The sequence below is a fragment of the Hirsutella rhossiliensis genome (genome assembly GCF_020360975.1).
Source record: "Hirsutella rhossiliensis strain HR02 chromosome Unknown scaffold00009, whole genome shotgun sequence".
In the NCBI taxonomy this organism is placed as follows: Eukaryota; Fungi; Ascomycota; class Sordariomycetes; order Hypocreales; family Ophiocordycipitaceae; genus Hirsutella; species Hirsutella rhossiliensis.
The window spans coordinates 2,738,546-2,761,891 of record NW_025408675.1 but is presented as its reverse complement, the minus strand read 5'-3'; the positions used below and the strand labels follow the sequence as shown (position 1 = coordinate 2,761,891).

General features: G+C 61.4%; 7 protein-coding genes across 7 annotated transcripts; 3 read left to right on the top strand and 4 right to left on the bottom strand.

The window, feature by feature from the left end:
• Nucleotides 1-1,170: 1,170 nt before the first annotated feature.
• HRG_08261 (conserved serine-threonine rich protein) lies at nucleotides 1,171-4,236 on the top strand (the record flags this gene model as incomplete). Its single annotated transcript, XM_044866732.1, has 4 exons — nucleotides 1,171-1,223; nucleotides 1,269-2,487; nucleotides 2,557-2,849; nucleotides 2,901-4,236. 4 exons carry the CDS (start codon nucleotides 1,171-1,173, stop codon nucleotides 4,234-4,236), a joined length of 2,901 nt encoding a protein of 966 aa, XP_044718621.1.
• Nucleotides 4,237-4,568: 332 nt separating this feature from the next.
• On the bottom strand, nucleotides 4,569-4,838 carry HRG_08260 (uncharacterized protein; the record flags this gene model as incomplete). The annotated part of the gene is made up of 1 exon (XM_044866731.1): nucleotides 4,569-4,838. One exon carries the CDS (start codon nucleotides 4,836-4,838, stop codon nucleotides 4,569-4,571), a length of 270 nt encoding a protein of 89 aa, XP_044718620.1.
• A 905-nt stretch (nucleotides 4,839-5,743) lies between these two features.
• HRG_08259 (transcription factor tos4) lies at nucleotides 5,744-7,558 on the bottom strand (the record flags this gene model as incomplete). The annotated part of the gene is made up of 2 exons (XM_044866730.1): nucleotides 5,744-5,776; nucleotides 5,834-7,558. 2 exons carry the CDS (start codon nucleotides 7,556-7,558, stop codon nucleotides 5,744-5,746), a joined length of 1,758 nt encoding a protein of 585 aa, XP_044718619.1.
• A 2,470-nt stretch (nucleotides 7,559-10,028) lies between these two features.
• On the top strand, nucleotides 10,029-11,291 carry HRG_08258 (ribosomal protein l1p/L10e family domain-containing protein; the record flags this gene model as incomplete). Its single annotated transcript, XM_044866729.1, has 2 exons — nucleotides 10,029-10,097; nucleotides 10,185-11,291. The coding sequence occupies 2 exons, from the start codon at nucleotides 10,029-10,031 to the stop codon at nucleotides 11,289-11,291; spliced, it is 1,176 nt and encodes a 391-aa protein (XP_044718618.1).
• Nucleotides 11,292-11,531: 240 nt separating this feature from the next.
• Nucleotides 11,532-12,566, bottom strand: HRG_08257 (palmitoyl protein thioesterase domain-containing protein; the record flags this gene model as incomplete). Its single annotated transcript, XM_044866728.1, has 1 exon — nucleotides 11,532-12,566. One exon carries the CDS (start codon nucleotides 12,564-12,566, stop codon nucleotides 11,532-11,534), a length of 1,035 nt encoding a protein of 344 aa, XP_044718617.1.
• A 2,775-nt stretch (nucleotides 12,567-15,341) lies between these two features.
• HRG_08256 (serine carboxypeptidase domain-containing protein) lies at nucleotides 15,342-17,361 on the bottom strand (the record flags this gene model as incomplete). Its single annotated transcript, XM_044866727.1, has 4 exons — nucleotides 15,342-16,268; nucleotides 16,335-16,992; nucleotides 17,049-17,152; nucleotides 17,227-17,361. 4 exons carry the CDS (start codon nucleotides 17,359-17,361, stop codon nucleotides 15,342-15,344), a joined length of 1,824 nt encoding a protein of 607 aa, XP_044718616.1.
• A 2,748-nt stretch (nucleotides 17,362-20,109) lies between these two features.
• HRG_08255 (uncharacterized protein) lies at nucleotides 20,110-22,802 on the top strand (the record flags this gene model as incomplete). The annotated part of the gene is made up of 3 exons (XM_044866726.1): nucleotides 20,110-20,206; nucleotides 20,305-21,606; nucleotides 21,670-22,802. The coding sequence occupies 3 exons, from the start codon at nucleotides 20,110-20,112 to the stop codon at nucleotides 22,800-22,802; spliced, it is 2,532 nt and encodes an 843-aa protein (XP_044718615.1).
• Nucleotides 22,803-23,346: the final 544 nt, after the last annotated feature.

Below are 23,346 nucleotides of genomic sequence, written 5' to 3'. Positions count from 1 at the left end.
GGCTCCTCGGATGGGCGTCGACAAGTCTCTTGAGCGGGACAGAGGTGGCCAAGCAGAGAAGCTGACTGGCACTGCTGGGTGATATTATTCACTTTGACTGCGTGATGAGCAGACGACTGTCAGCCAAGGCAGAGCTCAAGATTGCATACAACCTTTCGAGTCCACAATTGAGAGTTCGCGGACGAGATTCCGACCAACAAACATCTCGGGGTTGCCGGAGTCGCAAACAAAAGAGGGGATCTAATCGTGATTCCTCTCGCAGAACCTAGCTACCTAATCCTTTCCTCAGAAAGATCCGCCATCGACAACAAAGTGCCCAACCTGTATCCGTGCGAGAGTCTCAGCAGACAACCCGGTTCTCCCCGGATTTCCCCGTTATAGACAGGCTGTTGCGGAGCTCGGCCAGGGGCCATGATTGGCCACGTCGCAGACGGCAGCCCGGCCGGGAGTTTCAGCGCTCCCCCTCACTAAAACGGTAGCGGTGCGGTCGGGGCGAGCAGGGCGCTGTGGCGTCCACCCACGTCACTGCGGCACTGGCTTTAGTGGCTCCGGGGCCTGTGGTGGGGGCCATTCTGGGGTGCCCGCAGCTACCCCGCAGGTCTCTGGCGCCGACTCGCCTTGCTCTAAGCCCCATCGAGTACCTCCAGCTCTCCCCTCCGTCACCCTTTAAACTCCCGCCTCTCTTCGTCAGCCTTCGGCCTCCTCATCCTCATCCGTCAGATATCCACCCAACGGTTTTCTCCTGCTACTCGCTCCACGCTCGTCCTCTGGTCCCTCCCTCGCCCGTTGACATTCCTTCCCATCTTGCTCGCCGGCAGCCCGTCAGCGGCCATTTTCCAACGCCGTCATAACCCGCTGCCCGCCACCCCTCTCCGTCTCAAGCATCCCAGGCCACATGCTCCCGCTTCTGCATCTCCAAAGCTTTGTTTGGTATGTCCTCCGTCTTCTGTGTCAGCGACCTCTCGCAAGCAGTATCTGTGCTTCGCCTGCCGAGACTGCCCGAATGCTTACGCTCCCAAACACAGCCAACAAGAGCGTCGCTGATTCTTGGTCGCCGAGTCTTCCGGCTGGGAGCACCTCGACGCCATGTTGCCAGCAAGGGCTACTCCCGCTTCTCGCCTGAGACTTGGCTTCATGCCGCGGCCGTCTCCACGATGTTCCCTTCTCTCCATGTACAGCCTGGGCACAGAAGCACAGTCTCGGGGCTTCCGCTTTGGCTCATGGTCAGATGCCGATGTGCGATGGCGTCACCATGTCTTGCGATATAGGTACATGGAATCTCTGAGCCGCAACCTCTCCTGGGAAAACGGCTCCCGCGACAGCAGTTTCCCGGATTGCATGAGCGCAACATCTCGCTCCTGGGGGGCACCACGCTCCTCAACCGATGGCGTATATGCCGATCTCGACGACATTAAGTCATGGTCAGACGCAATTTCGGGCCTGCGCCCAAGCAGAAACACCGACCGCGTCGAGTCCGAGGCCTTCGACGATTTGTTTGCCTCTGGCGGCGGCGCTTCCAAGCAGCACAGTCCGTGGACGTCATTCCACCACATCCGCAAATATCTCCCAAAGCGCCGATCACCCATAGAAGCTACCTCGAAATCTGACCTACACACGTCAAAGCAAGGGCAAGACGAGGGCTTCATCGACCCCATTACCAATCGCCGGGTGTTTAAACCAACCACCACGGCGGCGGCCCTAGCAGCGTCCAATCTCGAGCATCAAACCCTCGGCAAGAACACTTTGGCGTCTAGCGCGCGAGATATAGACGCCCAATCTGGCCGGAACTCAGCAGCCATTTCCAAGACTGAACCGAAGCCGGAGCGACAAAGGGGTCCAGCAAATCTTCCTTCAGCAAGTCGCGATGACTCGATTGCCTCCCGGGAAAGAAGCCACCGGCTGGAGTCTCGGAGGCCCAATGGATTTAGCAAGAATAAGCTCGACGGTTGGAAAGGATCCGAAGATTCACTGCAACAGGCTTCGCACAAGGAGCCCAAGCTCTATGACGACTTGAACCAGGCCTATGCCAACTTGAACAAGTTCAATTACGGCTTGGGGAGCAAGAACTCCGCCGAGAACGATGGCAACCACCCGGCGCAATCCCAATCCAGCGTCGAACTGGAGTCGAAGAATCCTAGCGACCATGCCAAGTTCAAGTCCGTGTCTGGGAATGAATCTACCACTATTCCACAAAAGCCCTCTGAGGAGCTCTCCAATGGCTACGATGATCTCGAAAAGTATGGACCTGTGCTCTGGAACGAACCAGATGGCCTTTGTAAGCCCGCTCCCGAGGAGTCGTCGAAGAACTACCCGGATCTCGACAAGTACGGCCCAATCTATTTCAATGAGCCGGACGGCCAGCAGCACCGGACCGCGGATAAGTCAAAGCAGGACAAAGACCTGGACCTGTACAAGAAGCTCGAAGGATACAAGGTCCCGTTTGGTGCTGACGACGCCATCCTTGCTGCCCACGAAAGAAGCCAACAGGTTTTTGCGCCAAAAGCCGAGCCGATTGCGGCCAAAGTCGAGGTTCCCTTTGAGGACCCGGCCAAACAGTACACAGACCTGGATAAATATGGTCCGGTATACTGGAACGAGCCTGATGTTTTCCGACAATTGAATCAAGGCCTGGGCAAGTGCTCGCATTACGCTGCCACGCCTCTCGCGCACTCTCGAGGGGCGCATGCTGCCGCCAGCTGCAAAGCACCGGAAAGCCATCCTGTGGAACAGACGAAGCTGAAGTATGAAGAACCACCCAAGAAGCGACCTGACTTTGACGCCTCACGCCGCGCCTACGCAGTTGATCGTAATGTCACATCGAAGCTTTACACAGGCCTGTCTCGAGACGGGTTGGAATCGCACAAGAAGTCTGACGAAATCTGCCCAGATTCCGCTGCAAGCAGCCGCACGATTATCAATGCGACTAGAACGCCTTTAAGCGCAACAGACCGCTTATCGGATAAGCATCGGGGTCAATCAGACGGCGTCCGTTGTGATTCCCTCGGCACCAGTCGGGAGTCGGTGGGTTTCAGGACAGCTGCTGACATCCGCGCCGACGTGCTTCGCCGGGCGCGCAATGACGACAAGAAAGCGAAGCTCCAAAAGGCCAAGTCGGAGCACGAGCTGACCTGGGACGCGACATCAAAGGACGCACAGGACACTCTGAAGCAGGTGAAGATAAAGACGGAACGAACTCTGACCGGCAACTACGTAAGGGATTTTCCACAAGAGTTCGCGACATCCTGGAGCACCGCCAACTCCCCCTCCAAGTCAAGCCTTTCCCCCAAGAACGGCGGCGGCAGCGGGCAGCCGGCTGCGGCATCGTCCGAAATGCTCAATATGGAGAGAGACGAGGCCGAGCCGAGCTCGATGGATGAGAGCTTCCCAAGCGAGGAAACAAAGTTGGAGCCCTCCCTCGATCGCCGATCAACGAGAAGCTCGGCGAGAGCGGCCACTCCTCGTCTGGATACGCAACCAGCAGAGGAGGACATGCACTCGAGGGAACCACAGGGGCTGGAGACTAATTACATGGAGGAATGCGGCGACCGGCCGGCGCAGCCAGCTTTTGTGAAGCACTACAAGGCGAGGACGCCCGCGGAGACGAAGAATGTGCCGGGAGAAGCGTCAGCAGAGGGTGAACAGCCCGCATCATATAGGATACTTGCATATGATGCAGCGACGGGGTCCCTCAGCATCGCCGAGACGACGTCTGGCGTTGCGGACACACAAACATGGGCGTCGCCCGCGGCCGTTTTGCCACGCCTCTCGAGCCCATCGAAGTTCCTCCCGCACTTTGCGCGGCTGCATGAGCAGGGGTATGAGATTGTGGCGGGCGGCGGCGACGTGCTGGTTTTCCGCAAGGTCCGAGCCGCCTCGCCCGAGGCCACCTCGAAGCCCGGTGAGACTTGCCAAGCCTGGGAGGCTCCAGTCAACCCCATTGACCTGATGGGCAAGCCTGTGACAGGCAACTTTGCGAGCCCGACGGGGTTTGTCAACTACGATGCGCCGGCAGGTCGAGACGATAGCAAGCCGTCACCTCCGTTCCGGACGAGCGGGGGCGCCGCGACCGACGAGCGCCGGGGAGGCGAACACGGCCGCCGGAGGGGGAAGCGCGGGTTCGGACGCAAAGTCGTGATAGGTGCGGTGTGGGTGACGGGAATTGCTTACGCGGCGGGTGTCTTGGGAGAGTACTTTGCAACTGGAGGTGTCGACGGCTTGGGGCCCACGGGTTTCTAGCCGGGCTGTCAAGTGATGAGGAGCATTGCGCGGGTTGAAGGAGAGACGCCGATGGTCAAGATTAAGTATCAGGGGGAGGCAGCGGAAGAGGACTCGCCGGCGGTGGCCGTCTCATTTTTTCCCTGTGTCATTTGCAGATGGAGGTTCCTGACAACTCACTTTTAACTTTGCATTTGGCGTCTGAGGAGTAGAGAGAGTGTACATTATAGCCATGGGGCAAGCGGATAGCATGAGCAGAGCAATCAACAACGATTCCCACAGTCTTTCCTTGGCGGGTCCCCAACCACGCTTCTTTCCCGAAGAAGCGATGTCGCCTTGGGGCGCTTTGCCCATCAGGTCGTGGGCTTCTCCGTAAAGCCGGGACCCGTGTTTCCGACGGCCATGCCCGACATTTGCAGCACGTGCTTCTGGTCCTCCTTATTCCAGCTCTGGCGGCGGTCGAGGGAGGGCTTCCAGGCGTTTGTGTGGTCGATGGCGCGCGCGGCGTCGGCCTGGGCGTGCGTCGTCGTCGTCGTCGCCGCCGCCTGCTGGGAGTGAGGATAGTGGTGGGGAATGGCGGCGGATGACGTTGGCTGGGTTTGGCCCTGGGTGGAAGAAGACATGGCCGCAAGGATGTGGGGAGGGGACGTATGTGGTGCTGGTGTCGCAGGTGCGGTTTGGCTGTTTCGACGGTTGGTTGGTTGGGGGAGGTTGATGTCGATTTGGCGTGTAAGTGTTGTGGTGTGTGAAGATGCGTTGACAAGGATTGATTCAGGGTTGGGGAAGATGGGAGAGATGGAGAGATGGGAGAGGTGGAGTGAGGAGGAGAGGATAGGATTAAATGGATTGTTTATTCGGGTATTTATTAGTTTAATGCCTGCCCATCGGTAGCCGTGGCAGGAGCAGCATCGCCACCCGCTTCGGGAGGGGTACCTTCCAAGATTCGCGGCAGCATGGCGTGAGGTGGGCGTGAGGTGGGCGTGAGGCGGGGTCAGTCGATCTCGAGACCGTCCATTCCCTCTCCTCTCATTCTCTCCTCTCCCTTTCGCCCTCGCAGGACTAGACTCCGAGGTCCGGCTCGATTGGAACGCAGCTCACTTTGGCCCGACCAGTCGAGGCGGTTGATGGTTCGTTCCACGTCAACAGTCAATTGCCGCTCCATCAACTACCGTCCAGGTGCTGTTGCTGCTCCCGTCGTCCAACGCTCTGCACAGCAGCATCAAAAGCGCCATCCTCGCTCTGTTCGTTGCAAACACACGGCTGCCTCCAACTCGACATGCAACTATACAAGCCCAGCACGCCACGTCACGGGCTACCTATGCAGCTCCTCGCGTCCACGCCACCAGAGGGGGGAACGCCTTACTATGTACGCTGGAATAAAACAACAATGGGGCCGTCGCTGGCGTCAGGCGACGTCTAGCTCTAACGCGCCAAATGAAAATGGGGGATATTCGCCTAGCTCATCCTCTGCCTCGCCAGAAGCACCTTAGCCCAGCAGCCATTGGCCAACAGGACAAGCTCGACAAGCTTACGGAGTGCGCGGGCGCTTCCAGTAATATTGCTATGCATTCAGTCAGCATGGCCCGTCTATTCCCCCCTCACGGCACTGGCCACCTACCTTGTGTTGCTTCCTGCAGGCTCGCAGGCTGGGCTTCCGCAAGCCGTCAACCACGGCGGCGCGGCGCTGCTCGTCATCATCGTGCTCCGGGATATAGTAGTACTCGCTCTCAAGCGCCTTGCCCGCCGCGTCCTTGCCCTCACGGCGGATGATGCCGATACACGCCGTTGACTCGATGGCCTCGCGCAGCGCGTCATGGTCCAGCCCGACGGCCCTCGACTCGGCCGGCAGGTGCTGCACAATGGTCGACAGCGGCGTCGACGAAAGGCGTGAAAAGGCAAGCTGGTTGACGACGTGGTTGGCGATGACGGGGTCCATCATGGGGCTGGGGCAAGGTGGCGGGGACGACAGTGGCCCTTCAGGCGAGGATGGCGTTTCGGCTGCTTCGGCCGCCGGCGACGGCGCTGCTACCGTCTCAATACTCGACGCCGATGAGCGCTTGTTACGTGGCGATGAAGGCGTCGCGTTGTCGGCTCCAGAGAAGGTGGTGAGCGAATCGCCCAAAGACGCGTTGCGAGCATGTCGACGAGCTGCCGCCTTGGTGGCCATTGCTTTGGGAGACTTTGACATTATCGAAGCCATCCTGCCCGAAATGTCGGCACCAAAGGGCCCAAAGGAGTGGATGATGGGGTCGTTTTCCTCGTCCGGGTTGTGATCCTCGCCATCGCTCAGCGTCTCGCTCGAGAAGCTCGCCGTGGCCTCGGTACGCATGCTGGCGCCGACATTCAGGTTGGCCACGGCAGCCGGAGACGGCGAGGCGGGGCTCGGAAGCTCAGGCTCGACGTCGGAATCGTCCTCATAAATTTGGATGCCCTCTTGGTCGCGAAGGTGGCCGCCGGGAGGCAGAAGCAGAGACTGCTGCAGCCGCTGCGAGCTCGACATTGGCATGCGTCCGGTCGAAGCCGGGGTCGGGCTCTCAGGAGAGGCAATGCGCGTGGAGCGGCGCAGAGGCGACGACTGGATCAGCAGCGAGTGGCTGGCAGGGGCGTGGGACGAGGGCGGAGAGTCATCCCAGCTCGACGAGTCGGAGAGGCTGGCAGCGACGTTATCGCCGCCGACGCCACTACGTCTCGGCCACTGGATCATGACGCGTGCGTCGAGCACGTCGACCATGACATCTGCACACTCGGTCTCGCTGGTGAAGCTGTCTCCCTTAAATAGCTCCCACGTGCGGCCCTGGCAGTGCAGCTTGAGCCCGTTCCAGCCGTTGCAGACAATCTCAATTTTGGCTCCGCCCGCAGCCGCAGCGGGGATGTAGCGGGCCAGGACATGGACGCGGGATATGAGGCGGTTGGCCGAGAGCTGGACGTGCGACGAGTTGCTGGAGCGGCCGAGGAAGACTGTCTCGCCGCTGTCGGACAGCTCGACGGCGGGCACGGCAGAGAGAGGGACACGCTCCGAGACGGCAGCAACTGTGGGAGAGGCTGAGGCGGCGGCAGACAAGCGAGCCTGGAGGCCGCGGCGTCGGGACGCGTGCTGGGGAGGCGAGCTGGAGAAGAGGATGCCGGTGCTCGAGGTGGGCACGGGGGTGGGGAGGCTAGGCTTGCCCGTGTTCTGACGCTTCAGAGGGCGAGGCAGGCCGGGCGACGAGGACAGCGGCTCAAAGGCCGGCAGCAGAGAGGGAGCGGGACGCTTGCCGCCAGAGAGGGAGGTTGACGACAAAGAGGGCTCGTCGTGGCGGGCTGGTGGTTGCTGAGCCGCGGGCAGAGACGGAGGCGAGTCCATGGCTGCGAGGTCGCGTGGGAGCTCGTTGGGGGGTCGAGTTCACTGCCCCCGGGGCGTGGCTATGGAGTCGTGTCGTGAGGTCAGAAGATGAAGAGCATTTCCCGCCGTGATTGTTGGATATGTTTGTCGTAGGGTGCATCAAGACGTGGCAGTGGAAATCAGGGCATCAAGGATGAGAGACGCGCCGCGTTGTCGATGGTGCTGGAGGGACGAAGAGGTATTATTGAGGACAAAGAGGTGGTGGCCTCGATGGTAGGTCGGCGGCCCGGGAACAGGGAGTATGGGAGGAGAGAGGGGACGGGTGCAGAGGCGAGGAGGTATTTAAAAGAAGGGGAAAGGGAAAAAAGAAGCGGCGGTGGGTTCGACACGAAGGAACGCGATGTACACGCATCGCGTTTTGGCGTTGGCGTTGGCGTTGGGGCGGGCCTTTGTGCGCGCGCGGGGGGGCATAAACTGGGCGACTGTGCACTGCAAGATGTGCATTTACAGTGGGTGGCGGTGATTACTCAGGCCCTGGAAGCACGGCGAGGGGCGCTGGGAGCACGCCTCTGTATGACGGCGGCGGCCGATTTACAGGGCATCGGTGGCTGCACAGGAGCCCTGCAGGGTTATCCCTCCATTGTGCAGTGGTCTTTTTTTGGATGGTTCACGGCGGCGTGCACAATGGCAGCACTGGCGGCTCCACTAACCATTCACTGTAGCAGCACTCACCAGACGTGCCAAAGTGCTACTGGATAGAATCGGAGATGAGCGCTCATCTTCCCCCCAGAACGCGTCTTTCTCACTTTACCCACCTTGACAACTTCTTTTCTTCGCCGTCCTTTCTTTTCCCTTGCTCGACCCGCATGACGCACATGGGCTGTCGATGTCTTCCTTTGATTAACCCTCACAGTCGCCTGCATGACGGCGTTGGCCAGAAAACACGTCTCCACCTGTGCTGCTCGCCTACCATGACCGCGTTTCTCTCTCTTATTTCACTGTGGCTTTATCACCGCCGTATCCGTACCCTGGCGCCTAACCTGTTTCTACGGGTTGCCCTGTCCATCCGAGGTATCAAGTGTTTCCGCCTCGGGGAACAAGCCCTGGGCAGAAAGCTGGGCAGAAAGCTGGGCAGAAAGCTGGGCAGAAAGACGCCAGCGCCTACGGCATGCCCGGTCCAATATTGCCTGTCCAGCTGCTCGTCCGTCAGCCCGCAGCGGCAAATGGGACCCGATGCACTCTGCCTCTTTCTTGTTCACTTCATCATCAGTCTGCCCCTCCCCTGGCCCCGTGAAACCGTGCACGCGCGGGAACCAGGCGCGCGAATCGGAGAGACTACAGCTCCCTCTCTTGTCGCTGCTGGCGTCCAGGACGGAGGGTGGCCGCCGCCGCCTCGTCCTCGGATACCGACATGGCCCTCTATTCTCTGGCTCTCTCACGCGCGCCTACTTGCTCGCTCAGCGAGCCAGGGCAGGCAAGGGGAAAGGGGTCAAGTCTTGCCCCTTTTCCTTTGGCCCGAGTGACGCATGCCGTGCCGCTGCCGCCCTGGTGCTTCCCCTCACGACCATCCCGCCGCGGTTTGCCGCCGTCGACCTGTTTGCTGAAAGTCAAAGGGCTTGCGTGCTGCTGCGGCTATCGGCGTCGTGCGCCCCCCCGACGGGGCAAATCGTGCATGGGGCGCTCGCGGCGGAATCAGCCGCAGGCCCTTGCTCGCAAAAGGGGTCGCGTCGCTCAGCGGCCGCGTCCACTTATATTTCCGCTGGGCGACAGAGGGGTGCGGGTGGCCGCTGCGTTTCGTCTCCTTGGCTTCGCGGTTTGGTCTCTGACCTGCCCTAAGTCTGGGTCGGAGACGCTGGTGTTGAAGCTCGTGGAACGCCTCCCGGGCCAACGGTTCTCCTGGCGTGGCTTGCATTGATTCGTTTATGACTCTGTCTTGGCTCCGGTGCCGTCAGAAGAAAGGGGCGAAGTTGAGGCGTCGTGAATCGTGAATCGCGGCTTCGTCGTGCACGAGGTCGGTGTAAGTGACAGCCAACCAAACGCAGAAACGAGAGAATGTCTCTGGCGACCCTGGACCGACCGTTAGAATATGAAGAGTTGAACCGTGATGGCGAGCCCAAGGTCTTCATTCCCGTACAGCAGCCACGGGCGCGTCCTGACGTGCATCTGTGGCGTCGCCTCGGGTCCGGGACCATCGGCGGGCGGGGCTCCGAAGTTCGGAGACAAAATGGCAAGTCATGGCGGGGTACAGGCCCGATCTTCCGGTGGTGAGTGGTGGATACCTCGGACTGCCTGCCGGCGCCCCGCCCGGACCCCGGGACTTGCATATTCCGAACGCCGAAGGTACCTCGTACCAGGCGAAAATTTTGGATCTTTTTTTTTTCTCAACGGTGGGAGCCTTGGAACGGAGCAGAGCAAAGCAACCATCACCACATTCATCTGCCCTCGCTCGTCCACATCGTCGTCGAGCTCGCTCTCTCACAAATCGCCCATCATGGCGCCGCCGTCCAAAGAAGTCGTCGCCGCCGGCTCGAGTGCCCTGACGCGCATTGATCCCGACCAGGTTCGCTCGACTCTTCCTCGCTGCCTCCAACCCAGCTGCTCGCTTTCCTTTCGTGTTGCCATTTTGCTGATTCTGTATCTTGCGCAGACCCTAAAGGCGTCCAAGGCCCTGCTCGCGCACATCAAAAAGGCGGCTCGGCAGCAGCAAGAGGGCGCCGACGGCAAGCGGAACCTGCTGCAGGACGACGACGACGACGTCGACGACGACACGCCCGTTTGGCTCACGCTGACGACCAAGCGCCATATTGCCGACAAGGCGCGCCTGCAGCCGGGAAAGATTGCGCTGCCGCACCCGCTCGTCGACGAGGCGGCGGCGACGACCGTGTGCGCCATCACGGCCGACCCGCAGCGCGCGTACAAGAACCTCATCGGCTCCGACGACTTCCCCGCCGCCCTGCGCCGCCGCATCACGCGCGTCATCGACCTGTCCAAGCTCAAGGCCAAGTACGGCCAGTACGAGGCCCAGCGCAAGCTGTTTGCCGAGCACGACGTCTTTGTCGCCGACGACCGCATCATCAACCGCCTGCCCAAGATGCTCGGCAAGACGTTTTACAAGACGACCGTCAAGCGCCCTATCCCTGTCGTCCTCCAGGCCAAGCGGCCCAAGGTCGACGGCAAGCGGGTCAAGAGGCCTGAGAAGAAGAAGAGCAAGACCGACGACGACACCGACGACGTTGCCGTCAACGCCGGCACGGCCGCCGACATTGCCAAGGAGATTGAAAAGGCCCTCGGCTCCGCCCTCGTCAGCCTCGCGCCCACGACCAACACGGCCGTGCGCGTCGGCTACGCCCACTGGCCGCCCGAGCACATTGCCGACAACGTCGACGCCGTCGTCTCGGCCCTCGTCGACCGCTGGGTGCCGCAAAAGTGGCGCAACGTCAAGAGCATCTACATCAAGGGCCCGCGCACCGCCGCCCTGCCCATTTGGCAGACGGACGAGCTCTGGCTGGGAGAGGGCGACGTTGTCGCCGACCAAGACGACGACGAAAAGGCCGGCTCGGAAAAGGCAAACGTTGGCAAGAAGCGCAAGTCGCTCGACGCCGCCGGCGCCGCCGACGCCTCGCCCGCCCCCAAGAAGAAGAAGAAGGAGGCCAAGCCCGACGGTGATGACGAGCAGCTGGACAAGCAGATTACCGAGCGCAAAGCCAAGCTCAAGAAACAAAAGGCTGCGGCCAAAAAGGCCATGGAGGAGTAACCCGGCTATCTTTCTTTCTTTTCTTTCCTATCGTATCTTACTACTTGGTACATGGGGACAGTACATTGGGACTTTGCTCGCATATGGATGGCTTGCGCGGACCGGCGTTGCGGCGTTGAGAGGGACGACGGACGGGAGGGGAAGAGGAAGAGTAAAAATGATCAAAGTAAATGCAATGGACACCAAATCCGTGCCTCGGGTAATCTCGCAGGAAATGCACCCTGTTCTCAGTTTCTCACATTACAGCTCGTCGGGCTCAAACTCGGCGCCGCTCTTGGCAAAGGAGCGCTTCGAGGGCCCAAAGAATTCGACCATGGTGTCGTTGAGCACCTGGAGCGGAATGTCCATGTGGTCGCCCGGCAGGGAGCGGAAGAACAGACGGCCCTTGTCGTCGAGCTGGCGCAGGCCGAGCCAGTCATCGCGGTAGAGCTGGCGCTCACGCAGGGGCACCACGTCGGAGCCGTTGACCTCTGCGAACCATGACGTCTGGCGCGGGACGACGGTGGTGTCGGCGTCGAACATGTACAGGACAAAGTTTGCGAGACGGGCGAGGTTGCGGCGGTACGTGTCGTTGCGGCGGGCGGGCCCGCGCTCGTTGTTGATGTCGGCGAGGAAGTTGGAGTTGTCGAGGTACGGCTGCAGGTCGGCCGGGTCGCGGAAGTACTGGGCGGGGACGAGGCGGCCCTGGACAAAGGAGCTCCAGGTGCTGTAGCGCAGGAGCAGCATGGCGCCGCGGCAGAGCCAGTCGGCGGGGCCGCAGGCGCGGAACTCGACGATGCCGTTGTGCTGGCTGCCAAAGGTGACGAGGCTGCGGACGGGGGGCGCGTTGCAGCGCTCGACGTAGGCGCGCAGGAACTGGCCGCCCTGGGAGAAGCCGAGGGCGTCGACGGCCGGGGCGGTGGAGAGGATGGGGTGGGCGGCGAGGGCGTCGCACACGGCCTGGACCTGGTCCGTCAGGTTGCCGTACCAGGTGGCGTAGCGGTCCGCGGCCGGGTCCTTGCCGAGGGCGACGGTGTGGACGTAGGTGCCCGGGTGGACGGCGTCGGCGAGGGCGGCCACCTCGCGGACGCCGTCGCCGGCGAAGCTGTCGCCCAGGCCGTGCCAGATGACGAGCGGGAGCGGGGTGTCGTCGGAGGCGGCGGCGGGCGGCTGGTCATGCACGCGGAGGGTGGCTGGGTGGGGGGGGACGACGGCGAGCGAGGAGCGGGTGAGCAGGGAGGTGGCGAGGAGGAGGCCGAGGCGGAGGGATGCCGGGGCGGGTGGCCGACGCGTCATGTTGTTGTTGGATGTCGTCGTGATGTTGTAGGGAGAGGGCAGGGCTCTTTTCGAAAGTGCTGCCTCAGGAGTTGTGTTGATGAGTGTTTTCGATCGAGAGTGGTGCTGATGATGAGAGCCGGAGGGATGGCAGCAGAGGGGCTCATGTGGATTCGCCCAGCGTCGTCGAGACCCTTGCACACGGTGTGGACGTCGACATGCTGCGCCTCTCTTCTCTCACCCTGGCAGCCTGGGTGGCTGACGCCGTGGCGCAACGCCTGGCGGAAGCGTCGGCGCCAGATGATCGATCCTCCTCCCACGTGACTCCCCTTCTCCACCACGTCCTGTCTCTGTCCCCGCCTTTTCTGCCCACGATGCCGAAACCTCGGACCCGTCTCGTCTTCGCCGGCCAACAATAATGCCCAACAGCCGGCCGTGCTGAGATGATGGCGCAAGCGCCCGCGTCTTCATCCCACCCCCGGTCGGCAGGAAACGTCATGCCGGCCGCCCAGTTCCACGGTCCGTCGGCCACGAGCAGCTGCCCATGAAACACCAGGCGCCTCAGGTTGGTTGTGGTTCGCATTGATCGGCAGCATCCTCTCGTTTCACCATGCCGCCGCGCACGACGACCGAGAAATATAGAGCCGCGCCTCCCCCCCCCGTCTTGTGCCTTTGTCTGCCTCCCTCCATGACCGCCCTCGATCGCTGCCATCGCCGTTGACTGCCTCACCTGCGCCCTGCCAGCCTCCTTGAAGAACGGACACGCTCTCCCCGCCGACGACTCACGATGAAGGCCTCCGCCATGCTCGCCGCCGCCCTGGCCTCGCTCGCCGTCGCCGCGCCCTCCAACATCTTCGACCCGTCCAAGGTGGCGGGCCTCTCCGACAGTGCCTCCAAGTCCGAGGCTTGATGCGCCATCCCAAGGTACGCCGCTTCCGTCGCTGCCCCGTTGCCTCGTCTCCCCCGACTGCCCTGATGAGAACACATGTCCAAATATGTTTCAAGACGGGAATGAGATGCTCCGTGATTCCAACGCTTTTTTCCTGATAGCGGCGATCCTTCGGTGTCCTTCTCTCGTTTCTCTCCGGGTTATCGGCCAAGCAGCTCCGGCTAACCGCGCAAGTAGTTGCGATGCGGGCCCCTGCGCTCGCCCGCCGCGATACTGGCTCGCAAAACTACCGCTTGATCTCGGACGCAGCTTGTGTGAAGGCCGGCTTGTCTGCTTGTTTGATAGTTGGCTCCATCAATTCACATGCGCGTTGCGCACCCAAGCCTTTACGATGCTTGATTGCTCAAGTGCGTGCTCGTCGTGTCCAAATGCCAAGCGGGCCATCAAGCCCGGTCTCTGAAACTCTCGGACGGACCGACTCTGCCCATCTGAGACCTTGTTTGCGGGAGAAGCAGCGTTGTCCCTGCTGCAGGAGTCTCTTCTCGCCGCGCTCTTCCCGCCGTGGCCTTTCATTCCGGTAGTGGCTATGGCCGCATGTGACCCCATGGACGAAGCATTTGTTCCTGCCCGCCGCCCCGACTTCCGCCTTTTCCTCGGGGCTGCCCGAAGACGTCCGGAAGCCGAGGCGACGACGACTCGCATGTCTATATCCGTAACCCGCGCGTAATAAGCAGCAGCACCTCGTCCTCCGCCACGAACCCTCCCCTCGACGCAGCCCTCACGGGGGCATGAATCATTGTCAGCGACCAAGGGAGGGATCACCGCCCATGGCCCTCGCGAGTCGTCCACCGCCCCGAACGCCCGCCACGACCATCCCGTAGCCCACAACCCGTCGCGGCAGCTCACCTCCCCGAACCAACAGGGCGCGGAGCCGTGGATCCGCCGCCTCTTGCCCATGCGCCTGACGTCGTATCCTGATCCCATGCGCCGATAATCTCCGTCATGTAGCTGCAAACAGCCCTCGAGCCAAAGCCGGCAGCTATCCCCCGCGCTCCTCATGGGGCTGTCGCGCGGCCGCGACTCGCCGCTGGTCAAGGCGGGCATGGGACAAGGATCTGGACCGAGCGACTTGGCCTCCGCTGACGCTGTATGTCCAGCGTAGCTGCGGACAAGTGACACCGGCGGCGACACAGACAGCCAGGAGAGGGGGAGAGGCGAGGAACAGACGCGTGGATGGCATGGCACAGCAGCATGGTGGTCGTCTCCCCTCCCGTCCCTGCCTTGCGCCCAGGGGGCGGCGAATACAGGCCCGGAGCAACCCCAGCATGCGCAACCTTGAGGAACAAGAAAGGACGGGTGAGTGCTATGCGTATTCCCCAAGTACAAGGCCCCTTGACGACGCCGGATGCTAACTGATTCCCCCACCCAAGTCTCGTCACGGCTCTCAAGCTTCTCATCAACGTCGACACGCCCGTCGCTCATGCGCTGCGTCCACCTGGTGCAGACCGTACTGAGTCCTAGCCCTCCATCGCCCTGGCAGCGCTGGACAGAGAGGCCTGAGCATCGTGCCGCGGGCATAAAGCGAGACGGAGAGCCCCGTATCTTTGCACCGCATCACCAGTCGTATCGTGAGAATTGCCTACCCTCTTATCAATGTCCCGTCCCCCTTGGACCTTGCGGGGTCGTCTCTTGGATGTTCGTGTCTTCATAATGTTTGTTTCCAAAGTATAGCACAGCGTCGCTGGTAAGCACCACGTATCCCGTTCATATCCTTTTGAACTCTGACAAGCATGAGAGCCAAGCCCACGAGAGATCATCTACAGCCCAAATTCATACCATTTCCAAAGTGTATGCGCTCCTTCGCATATAGGCCCGTTGATCGTGTCGCGCCTGGCCCAGGACCGAGCTTACAGCTCACCGACAAACTCGTCGTCCCCCGCCTCATCCCCGACGACAAAGTAGTCCTTGACTTGTACCTTGCCCGCGCGTACCCTGTCCCATACGTCGGGCGTGCACGTCTCGGGGGCGAGGATGTAGCATCTCGGGGCGGGAGGATCGCTGGGCGGCTCGTTTTTGATGTGCCAGGTGTCGAGCGGGCCGACGGTGGCCAGGTCGTCGCGGACGGCAACGAGGCCGGTGGACACGTCGCGGTTGAAGATTGCGCGCATGAAGACGGCGTAGGCCGCGGCCGGCTGGTAGGCGGGCACCTCGTGGCCGGCTTGGAAGACGCGGGTGAAGCTGTAATTGCCGAGCTGGCGCGTCATGCCGCCGATGGCGCCCTCGGCCGTCAGCAGGGGCGAGTAGCCGGCCCGGGCAAAGTCGGGGGCGCGCGAGTAGGGAACGGCGAGAGAGGCGCGCTCGCCACCGACCCAGTTGCATGCGTAGTCGCGGTCCCCGTACATCATGTGCACCTTGACGCCCGCGTCGAGGAGATGGGCGACGGCGTCGAGAAAGCCGCCGTGGACCTCGTCGCGCGTGAAGCCGAAGCCGTTGGCCACGACGGGTGAGTTGGCGGTGAAGTTGACGGGCGATCCGAGCGAGGCGAGCACGTCTCGCTCGGCCATGAAGCCGTTGAGATGTGGCGGAGGGAATGGATCCTGCTTGGGATGGGCGATGTCGAACCATCCGCTGTTTTGCTGCATGTAGAGCCGGACGGCCGGCTGATCGCACGAGCCGTCAATGTCACAGACGTCAAGGGGCTTTGAAGTATGCAGGCTGGAGCCCACAAGCCTGTCCTGGCACTTGAGCAGCTGCTCCTTGCAGCCGCCGGGTCGCGTAAAGTTGTGCATGAGCTCCTCGTAGACGGACTGGTTGTACACCTGGGTTCCGTACGTCTGCAGGGAGAGTTTAGTATGGGGGGTCACGAGAATGGGAATCTTGGGAGCCGCAACCGGACTCACATTATTAAAAGGGAAGCTTATGTAGGCCTCCTCTTGGATGACGGCATCGAGGAAGCCGTTGATGATGCCGAGGGTGTCGAGATGCAGGTAGTGGGCGGTGGCGTCGCCAAGGGAGCCATTTGCGATCCTGTCGTTTTGCTGCTGGAAGAAGCGCATGAAGCGCGGGCCGTAGTGGCCGCCATAGCTCTCTGCAAACAGACTGATGCGGTCGTCATGGGGCTTATAGTGGGGGAACTCGAAGAAGAAGGTCTGGGCAAAGTGCCAGAGGGCGTGGGCGGCCTGGGCCGTCGTGTTCGCCGTGTGGGAGGGCTCCTGGCTGGCGAGGGTGCCGGCGCGGGTGGTGAGGTTGAGCCGGGGCCATTCTTGGGAGAAGTCGGTGGGGGTGATGACCACGTCGTCGTTGTCGATTCGGATGGTGACGTTTGTGGGCACGTCGTAGGAGAGGCCGACCTGGTTGGGCTCGTCGATGTAGAGCATGTTGACCTCGTTGTTCCAGCTCCAGGGATTCAGGTCCGTCGTCTTGGAGTCGTCGCGAACGAAGCACGGACCGTTTTCCTGGAGCAGGCCGAAGAGAGAGGAGCTGCCGGGCCCGCCGTTGAGCCAGATGGCGAGGGGCGCATTGGCGGGGTCCTTGCGGGCCTCGAAGAACCAGAAGAAGCTTTGGGCGGGGGGTGAGAGGCGAGCGGGCGAAGGAGTTGACGCAGCGAGACTCACGTGTTGATGGGATAGTCTTGGGGGCCGCCATCGACGAGGCCCGGGGGCAGATGGACATGGCCGGCAAAGGAGCGGACGCCGGGCGTGGTTTCGCAGATGCCGGGCTGGCGGGGTGTCAGTAGGCCATGGCGGGGCGAGGGGATAAGTAAGAGACGGAGTGTCGGCGAGAGGAGCGGACCTCTTTGAAGGAGATGGTGACGTTTTCGTGATGCTTGGAGCGGAGAATCGTCAGGCCCTCGGGCTCGGGCGGAAAGGGGAACTGCTGAGCGGCTGCGACGGTGGCGGCGAGGGCGAGGCCGGCGATGGCGAGCATTGCGGGGGTGGAGCCGATGGCGCCGGCTCCAAGATGCAGGAAGAGATGGAGTGATGGGGAAAGGAGAGAGTTGAAGCTGCGCGGACGTCGTCGAGGAGAATGAGTGCGGGCGAGGTTGTTGAAAGCTGCTAAGGAGGTACCTGTGCGAGGCGCTAAACGGAGTGATGTCATCCGTGTGTGGTCAAGTACCGGCCTTATTACTGTACTGTAATTACAGGCCTACAAGGAAGCATGCAGCTTAATCGTGCTGACCATCAGGCTGCGCGCTTATTGTTACAGTACTTTTCTGCTTCTTTCTCCCCCCTCTTGGCATTTCTTCTTCCGTCAATCAGCCTCTTGCTCATTCTCGGGTGATGCGCCTCCGCATTTCCCACGTGGCAAAGATGGAAAAGCAACCATGGGCGTTGTTATAAATGACGCCTCCAACGGCGAGGTAGCAACGGCCCGCAAACACATCAACCGCCTTTAAGTTACACCTTATTACTTATACAAGCTTTCATTATAAAGTGGAACCCTTTCTCCTTCCCGTCTCCATCCACACACGGCATCGGACGAGAAGAAAGAAGACGGACGGGTTGAAACAAGGCCCCAAGACGTGCGTGGTGCTTCCACCCTCATTAATCGGCCACGCCCCCAAGAGACGGCCGCTCGCCGATCCACGCTCCAGGAAATGGGGAGTGCCAAAGTTTTCACGGTAGATGATGATGCTCGAAAGAACAAGCCTGTACCGGACTGTAGATGGACTCGGTTCCTCACTCGCTCACCGGGGAAGGGAACTTGTGGAAGACGGAAGACAAGAACGAAAGAGGAAGAAGCAAGGTGAAACAGAGGGGGACGAGGTGCAGCGGCGGGAAAAAGCAAAGGGACATGGCAAGGAACCGGCCTTGATCAACCGCTGGGCCTGGCACCGAGAGTTGAAGCCCGTTGGCGGCGGTCCACCGGCCATGTTTCGAGACATGATGAACCACGAGGGTTTGCCACGGTAAAGGTGCCCCCTTTTCCCACCGTGGCCGTATGGTTGATCGGAGGAGCAAAAACTGCACATTGACACGCCGGCAGGTCATGGATTGCGTGTGTGGCTGCCGAATATTGGGCCAATATTCACAACAGCCACCTCTCGCCGTTGACGAGAGACATGGATGTCACACACGCGTCTGAAGAATCACGACTCTCGGCCTGCACCGCACAGACGGGACGGTAGCGCTCGGCAAAGGCCCTGCATGCACCCCCGGTCCTTGGGTATCCGCTTGTTCGAGACACGGAGACGGAGGCTCAAGGGAGGAACTGGCTCTCGAGACAAAAAAGATACACGCGGGCGGGTACTCCGTACTCGGTACGTATTATCTTTTCGTTTGCATTGGCTTCCACCCATAGCATAGTACCTACCTAGGGTAGGCAGGCACCAAGCCCCACTATGCGCAAAGCGGTCAAGGCGTGGGCGGATACCGGCGCTATAATTCGCGCGCGTCGTCTGTACATACCTACTTACCTCCTATAAGGTAGTAGGTATCCTGCTTGCAGCCTCGAAAGAGACGGCATAGGTAGGTAGGTAGGTAGTCAGGTACGGGCTTAGCTCAGGTATGTTGCTGCTTACAGGACGGGACCCCCTCTACGTTAGTAAGATACAGTCAATACCGCACCGTCCGTGTTGTACTGTAATAGATAGTTACAGCCCAGTCCAGCCCAGCCCAGCCGGCCTCATCCATGTCCAGCTAAAACACGGACCCGGTCAATAGTAATACCACTTGCGTCCATATACCGGCCTCGTCCATCCGTCTCCGGGCCGCAAGTATCCCTTGCGTGCAAGCGAGTGAGTACAGTAGGCACATGCAGCCAGCACATTGGTCGAAGCCCCCCGTCTTCGTCATGCAGCCGCCCTCTCGGCCCTCTGCTCGCAACCAAATACGAAGCACCGCGTCTGCTGGAAGCCGCCGGTCCCCTGCAAGGAACCCGGTACCTGAAATGGCCCGCATGAAAAGAAAAACCGCCCGGTCTGCAGCACCCGCACGCCATTCCGGCTGCAGCCACTCTCATGCCTCTCACGCCTCTCATGCTTCTCACGCCTCTCACGCCTCTCACGCCTCTCACGCCTCTCACGCCTCTCACGCCTCTCACGCCTCTCACGCCTCTCACGCCTCCTCTCACCCACACTAACTCGGAGCAGCTCGTTCTTGCAAGCCAAACTCTGTGCGGCCGGTGCTGCACGCTCGCATGTGTCCTAGCAGCTTCCTCAACCAAGGGCACACATACTTACATACTCCGTACTACATACATACCGTATGCAAGTCATGCTATACCCGTACCCACCACCACCATCACCACCATCAATCTACCTACACCACCGCCTTTTGCCGTATATACAGCAGTATACAGTAATATATATATACCTAGAATCATCCTCCCCCTCCCCTATCGGTACCGACCAGCAAGCACGCACCCCATCAGGTACGCCGCCTATCCGCGAGCTGAGGCTATCCCAACCCTCTCGAGCCCTCCCTCCAACTCTCCTACCCCCGGTACACTCACCACCCACACGCCCGGACGTCCCTCTACTTCTACCCGCCCTCCCCCCTTGCCCCCTTGCCCTCTCGTCTTTCGACTTCTTCTCCCCCACCCCCGCCATCCTCAGCCCTGAAACACCTGCAACGCCACCACTGACCATGCCTCGCCTCTCCAAACAGCCTCATTCATGATCCTTCATTCGCGTCCCATCCCCCCCCGTGCCATGGGCCGCCCGGCTATCCCGCCATGGGCTTTTTCAGCTTCTTGACCAGGAGACGCGCCCTCGACCGAGCTGCCGCGAAACCTCCTCCCGCCACCGCCGCCGAGCCCCCACCCATCCAAGGTAGGCCTGCAAAACCCCCAAGTTTGACATGCCCATGGCAGTGCCTCCGGCATTGCGTCTTCCGCTGCCGATGGTTAACCATCTCTTCATCATGGCAGGCGCCCGTCCCAAGACGTCAGGCCCATCGCATTCCTCCGAGAATCCGAAGCATGCGTCGACGAGAAAGGCTAGCCAGTCTCGGATCGCGTCTCCCGCCAAGCCCTTCTTCCTAGGCATCCGCAACGACGACGCACACCCCCGTCAACAGCAGCCGCCGCCGTCGTCCGATCCAAAACCCCGGCACGGCGTCCGGAGCTTCCGCTCACCGCCCGTCTCCAAGACCGCCCATGCCACCAGAGGCCAGCCTACCGAGGCCGACGCCCAGCTTCTCGCATCCTGGAAACGATCGTCGGCCGCGTATAGCATTGCCAGCGTGCCCGCCGGCTACGCCTACCCCCGGACCAGCCGCCATATCGATCTCCTCGAGGCGCAGAGCGTCATCAGGCCCTACGACTTCAAGTCGCGCGTCCTCGCCGTCGGCACAAGGGACTACGGCGAAGATGTCGCCGACAGGAACCTGGGCCATAACGCTGCCGACCTGACCATTCCCGCCGTCCAGACCTACTATGCGTCCTTGGCAGGCCCTCCCTCGGTCTTCCGCCCCAGGGATGACCTTGCGTCTGCATCCCGCCACAGACCCCTCTCAGTCGTGGCCCTCTCCGCCCTTGCACAGCCCCAAGACCATGCAGCCAGCAGCCGACGACACCGGCAGTACAGCTCCGTGCCTGCGGCGACCCCGGACGGGCCCGAGGCCGAGGAACGGCAGCCGCGGGCCTCGAGGACCAAGAACCTAGACCCGACGCCTCTTCTTCCTCGCCCAAACTCCATCGCGGGCTATCCTGTCCCTGCGCGAGGCAGACGGGTCAGGGCAGGGACTGGCGGCTCGCTAAAGAGGAGGGCACGGCGTGGCCCGTCCCTTGAGAGAACGCCAACCCCCCACAGCTCGAAAGCAAGCCAGAATCGCAAGCCGGCCGGCCAAGCCCGGGAAAAGCATCGGGAGTCCGATGGCCCTCAAGCCGCCGAGCGGTCCAGGCCTCGAAGCCGACCTGCTTCGCCGCCGCACGTGCCACGGTACCGCCCGAGAGAAACCCAGCCGCCGCCGCCCGTGACTCGCGCCCACAAAGCGCGCAAGAATCATCGTTCCCGATCCCATGGCGAGGACGCGAGGACCCGAGCGCACACTCCACGCCCGGCGCCCCGGCAAGCGGTGCGCAGCCTCGACAAGCCCATGGAACCCAAAATCCCGGTCCACGACATTTTCTTCGACACGGGACGGGCCGACGAGCGCGCCAGCCAAATCCCGTCGCGGTGGCCCGACAGCTCAAGTGAAGAGGACATGAATGACTGGGCGCCAGCACCATGTTCGTTTTGCCCACCCGCCTCCCACATGACCGGGAACACCTTGGCTAACAGCTCGGCCGCAGTGATTCCAAGCCGCCGCGATCAAGGCTGGCCCATGCCGACTCTCGCCAGCCCAGGGACGCATGCCCCATGGCAGAGTCCCTGGAGCCACGCCCACAGAGATGCTCTCCGCTCCAGGGGCGCGGCGGCCAGTCTCTCGCGAGACGGATCCTGCAAAAGCGGCACTTCTGTCCAGGCCCTGACCATGGACATTGCCGGCTACGTGCCGGACAGGAAATCGTCCCTCAAGCACTGGTCCTTTTCGTCAATCACACCCACGACGGAGTTGTCTGATCATTCCAGCACCCTCGCCGTCCGTCCGCGGAGCATCCACACCGCCAATACGTCGATCGACCTACCGCCGCTGGCCAGCCCTGCCAACCTCCCAGAACTGAAGGAATCCCCCAGCAGCATTGGCAGTCAGAGTAGGCCGGTAAGCTCGCCGTATCTGACGGCGCTCGAGAACATGGACACCAATACAACTGTCGCCACCCAGCCCGAGGCCGCAGCCGGGTTCGACGAGGACCACCCTGAAGGAGAGCAAGATGGCATGGCTGCCGAGATGACGGGATATGGCAACGACACCGACGCCAACTACTCCTACGTCAACTCTTTCGCCGCGCGGCGCCGGCCCCAACACCGGCAGGACGATGAGTCCATGCTGCTCAAGCGAGGAGGCTACATCGACCTCGGAAATAACCTTCCAGGCTTGTTTGATACTGCCGCGACATCGCCGTGCCTCATGTGCTCTCTGCTTGAGAGCGCAGCAATTGGTCCTGCGTCGGACGACAAAGGCACGGAGCCTTGGGCACCAAGAGCGCCCTGCAACCACAAGGGCTTAAACTCCCCTCGAGAACGTCTTCGCGCACTCGGGTACGAATACGACACGGACGACAGCGAGTCGGGGCCCGAGCGCGCCTCTCGCGGACGCACGCGGACGCTGGAGCAGACAAGGGAACCCAATGCCGCCGGCAAGCGCCAGCGGGAGACGTGGGAGACGATCGAGGAGGAGGCTGAGGAAGATTGCGACAGCCAAATGGCAGTCCCGAAGCTGCAAGGGGGTTCCGGCACCAGGATCGAGGAACTGAGCGGGAGCCGCGGGTTTGAGCCTGTGCTAAAGGACTATGAGGAGGGACACGCGGCAGACGTCGAGTAGTTTGTTGTCTGTCGGCGCGTAGGAAGCTGCAGGGCGGGGGCGAGAGAACGAGGCCGAAGGGGCCACCGCGAGCCCTTGACGAGGCACCAACCTTTTTCTATGTGTTTGATGCTTTCTGCCGATACGAGCCTTGACGAGGCACCGAACCTTTTCTATGTGTTGATGCTTTCTGTCGATACGAGCCTTGACGAGGCACCAAACCTTTTATATGTGTTGATGCTTTCTATCGATTTGGGAGCGAGCAATATACTGTACATACCCAGGCGATATCGGAGGAGTTTAGACTGTGTGTGGATTCCATTTGCTGCGTGAGCTGCGTGAGCCCTGGTGGAGCAAGGTTGAAAGACCGCGAGCCTAGCCCAGCCAAGGGGAGGCTTGTGGACGTCGGGGGATGATGTAGCATGCTTCATCGACGGCCAAAGACGAGGCGTGGGAAATGGGTGGGCGCAGAGAGAGAGAGAGACTGAGGCCGAATGGAGTGAATGGCCTGGGTCCGACAAAATGCTCGCACAGCTGTGTCTATGCGGGGCGACTGAAGCAGCCG